A 4,121-nucleotide genomic window follows, 5' to 3' on the forward strand; every position below is an offset into this window, starting at 1 on the left:
ATCAATCCCCATTGATCCCCAGGGCTCCCTATTGATCCCTATTGATCCCTAACATTCCCTATGGCTCTCTTTTAATCCGTATCGATCCCTATCGGTCCCTATTGATCCATAGCAATCCCTGGGGCTCTCTATTGATCTACTGACCTCTATTGATCCCTATTGATCCCTAGGGCTCCCTATTGATCCCTATTGATCACTATGGCTACCTATTGATCCCTATTGATCTCTAAGGTCCCCTATTGATTCCTATTGCTCCCCATTGATCTCTGTTGAACCCTATTGGTTCCTATTGAACCCTATTGATTCCTATTGCTCCCCATTGATCTCTATTGAACCCTATTGGTTCCTATTGAACCCTATTGGTTCCTATTGATCTCTATTGCTCCCTATTGATCTATTGATCCTTATTGATCCCTATTGCTCCCTATGGCTCTCTATGGATTTCTAGGGTCCCCTATTGATCCCTATTGCTCCTCATTGATCTCTATTGAACCCTATGGGTTCCTATTGATCCCTATTGGTTCCCATCGTCCCCTATTGGTCTCTATTGATCTCTATTAGTTCCTATCAATCCTATTGCTCCTTATGGCTCCCTACTGACCCCTATTGATCTCTAGGGTTCCCTATTGATCCCTATTGATCCCTATTGATCCCCATTGATCTCTATTGATCCCTATTGATCCCCATTGATCTCTATTGATCCCCATTGATCCCCATTGATCTCTATTGATCCCTATTGCTCCCCATTGATCTCTATTGATCCCCATTGATCTCTATTGATCTCTATTGCTCCCCATTGATCTCTATTGATCCCTATTGATCCCCATTGATCTCTATTGATCCCCATTGATCTCTATTGATCCCTATTGATCCCCATTGATCTCTATTGATCCCCATTGATCCCTATTGATCCCAATCGATCCCTATTGATCCGCTCTGGGTCTGGGGGTTCCCGGGGGTGCCCCCTGACTCACGTGACGACGGCGTTGGGGTTCTTCTCGACGGCGTAGACGCGGACCCGTGTCCCGGCCTGTCGCGCCGCGCGAAGGGTCGCAGACACCAGGGGACCCCGGCCCGCCCCCAGCACCATCACCACCCTGGAAACGGGGGATTTGGGTCATTTTGGGGGGCTTAGAGGGATTTTGGGATTTTTGGGGTTTTTTTTGTGAATTTTTGGGATTTTTCAGGGATTTTTCGGGGAATTTTGGGGTGTTTTTTGTGAATTTTTAAGGGGTTTTTGGGGATTTTTTTGGGTTTTCTTGGGGTTTTTCTGTGAATTTTTGGGGACTTTTGGGGGAATTTTTGGAGAATATTTGGAATTTTTTTTGGAATTTTTGGGGGTTTTTTGGGGGATTTTTTTGGATTTTTTTGTGAATTTTTGAGATTTTTTGGGGGAATTTTTGGGGAATTTTGGGTTTTTTTCAGGGAATTTTTGGGGGTTTTTTTGGAGATTTTTGTTTTTTCTTTTGGGATTTTTTGGGGAATTTTTGGGGTTTTTTTGGGGATTTTTTGAGGTTTTTTGTGAATTTTTGAGGGATTTTTTGGGGAATTTTTGGGGTTTTTTGGGGAATTTTTGGGATTTTTTTGGGATTTTTTGGGGAATTTTTGGGGAACTTTTTGGGATTCTTTTGGGGAATTTTGGGGGTTTTTTCGGGGAATTTTGGGGGTTTTTTGTGAATTTTTGGGGTTTTTTTGTGAATTTTTGAGGGTTTTTGGGGGGGAATTTTTGGGGTTTTTTTTGGGGAATTTTTGGGGTTTTTTTGGGGGGGAATTTGGGGTGTTTTCAGTGGGATTGGAAGGGCAGCGTCGCCAACACCAGGGGACCCCGGCCCGCCCCCAGCACCAGCACCACCCTAAAAACGGGGGATTTGGGTCATTTTGGGGGGTCTAGGGGGATTTGGGGATTTTGGGGGATTTTTTTTTAAATTTTTAAGGAATTTTTGGGGTTTTTTTGGAATTTTTGGGGGGTTTTTTTGTGAATTTTTGGGGTTTTTTTGTGAATTTTAGAGGGATTTTTTGGAGAATTTTTGAGGAAATTTTGGGATTTTTTAGGGGATTTTTTGGGGAATTTTGGTTTTTTTGGGGGGGAATTTTTGGGGTTTTTTTGGGGAATTTTTGGAGAATTTTTGGGATATTTTTGTGAATTTTTGGGGATTTTTTGGGGATATTTTGGGATTTTTTTAGGAATTTTTGAGGGGTTTTTTGTGAATTTTTTGGGTTTTTTTTGTGAATTTTAGGGGTAGTTTTCAGGGAATTTTGGGGTTTTTTTTTGTGAATTCTAGGGTTTTTTTGGGAATTTTTTGGGGATTTTTTGGATTTTTATGGGGAATTTTTGGGTTTTTTTTGGGAATTTTAGGAGTAATTTTCAGGGAATTTTTGGGGGTTTTTTGGGGTGATTTTGGGTGGATTTGAGCCGATTTTGGGGTGATTTAGGATGATTTTGAGGCGATTTTGGGGTGTTTTTAGAGCATTTTGGGGTAAATTGAGGTGATTTTGGGCTGATTTTGGGTTAATTTGAGGTGATTTTGGGGTGTTTTGGGATGATTTCGGGGTGTTTTTGCAGCGTTTTTTGGGTGTTTTGGGGTGATTTGAGGTGATTTTGGGTGATTTTGGAGTGTTTTGAGGTGATTTTGGGGTGATTTTGGGTGATTTTGGGGTGTTTTGGGTGTTTTTGGTGTGACTCACTGCACATTTGTGTCCTTCTCCTCCTCGGGCACTCGGTCCAGGAGACACTTGTAGATGGCCTAAAAAAGGGGGCGGGGTTATGCAAATCAGGGGCGTGGCCACACCAGCCCGACAACAAAGGGGGAGGGGCCACGGTTAAAGCCACGCCCCCAATTTTGGGGTGATTTTGGGGGAAAAAACGTCGAAAAAAGGAGGGAAAAAGTTGATTTTTGTTTTTTTTTTTGGCAAACTTAAGGTATGCAAATGAGGGGCGTGGCCATGCAAATTAAGAACTATTTATGCAAATTAGACCCGAGTTTCACAGGATTTGTGGGCGTGGCCACGCAAAGCAGGACGTAATTATGTAAATTAACAATTAGTAGGTTTAAAACCTGAGAGGCGTGGCTATGCAAATGAGCAACGTGCAGATTTTAATATATGAAAATTGGGGTCATGTTTATTCAAATCGGGGTGGAAATCAGGCTCATGAATATGCAAATTAGGGCTTAATTAGATGAGGTAAATATTCAAAGGTTCAAATTGAGGCCACGCCCACAAAACTGTCAGCAGAAACATGCAAATTATATGCAAATTCATGGGAGGAGCAACACAGATAATATTTAAATATTTAAATTAGAGTAAAAGCAATTTAAGTATTGGTCACGCCCATAAAATAGCAGCAGAAATATGCAAATATATGCAAATTTGGATACATTCAGGGGAGTGGTCATGCAAATGAGAACTGCCCTTATTCAAATGAGCCATAATAAATAATAAATAATAAATAATAAATAATAAATAATAAAATAAATAATAAAAATATAATAAATAATGAAATAAATAAAATAATATTAATAAATAATAAAATAAAATGAGCCATCAAATAATAAAATAAGTAAAATAATAATATTAATGAAAAACGAAATAAAATAAAATGAATCATCCGATAATAAAATAAATAAAAAAATAATATTATTAAATAATAAAATGAAATAATATGAGCCATACATAGCAAAAAAGTAAAATAAAAATATTAATAGATAACAAAAAAAAATAAAACCATAAAATAAATAGAATAATAATATCAATAAATAATAAAGTAAATTAAATAATAATAGTAATAAATAATAAAATAAAAAAAAAATAATATCAATACGCAATAAAATAAAAAATAATAACAGTAATAATTATTAAAGTAAAAAGTAATAAAATAAAATAATATCATTAAATAATAAAATAAAATAAGATAAAACCAATCAAAAATTAAAATAAAATAAAATTAAAATATGTTAATTAGGGGGTGTGGCCACCACCGAGACCCTCAAAGCCCCTCCCCAGGCCACACCCCCCACAAGCCACACCCCCTTTACCAGACCACGCCCCCTTTTGTAGGCCCCGCCCACCTGCTGGTACTGGCAGTACTTGATTGGGTCCTTCTCGAAGACCTCGTAGGTCTG

At 38.3% G+C, this 4,121-nt stretch overlaps 1 protein-coding gene across 1 annotated transcript in view; it reads right to left on the bottom strand.

Moving 5' to 3' along the window:
- The window catches only part of PRMT5 (protein arginine methyltransferase 5), a 5,074-nt gene extending 959 nt beyond the window's left edge, over positions 1–4,115 (bottom strand). Inside the window, exons 1-3 of the mRNA XM_027671725.1 lie at positions 4,068–4,115; positions 2,686–2,744; positions 975–1,097 (exon numbers count right to left, since the gene is read on the bottom strand). Coding sequence (XP_027527526.1) covers positions 975–1,090 — 116 coding nt within the window. The 5' untranslated portion in view covers positions 1,091–1,097; positions 2,686–2,744; positions 4,068–4,115. The remainder of the gene's footprint in view (positions 1–974; positions 1,098–2,685; positions 2,745–4,067) is intronic.
- Positions 4,116–4,121: the final 6 nt, after the last annotated feature.

This window comes from Neopelma chrysocephalum, unplaced genomic scaffold, assembly GCF_003984885.1.
Source record: "Neopelma chrysocephalum unplaced genomic scaffold, ASM398488v2 Primary Assembly neopelma1_97154, whole genome shotgun sequence".
NCBI lineage: Eukaryota > Metazoa > Chordata > Aves > Passeriformes > Pipridae > Neopelma > Neopelma chrysocephalum.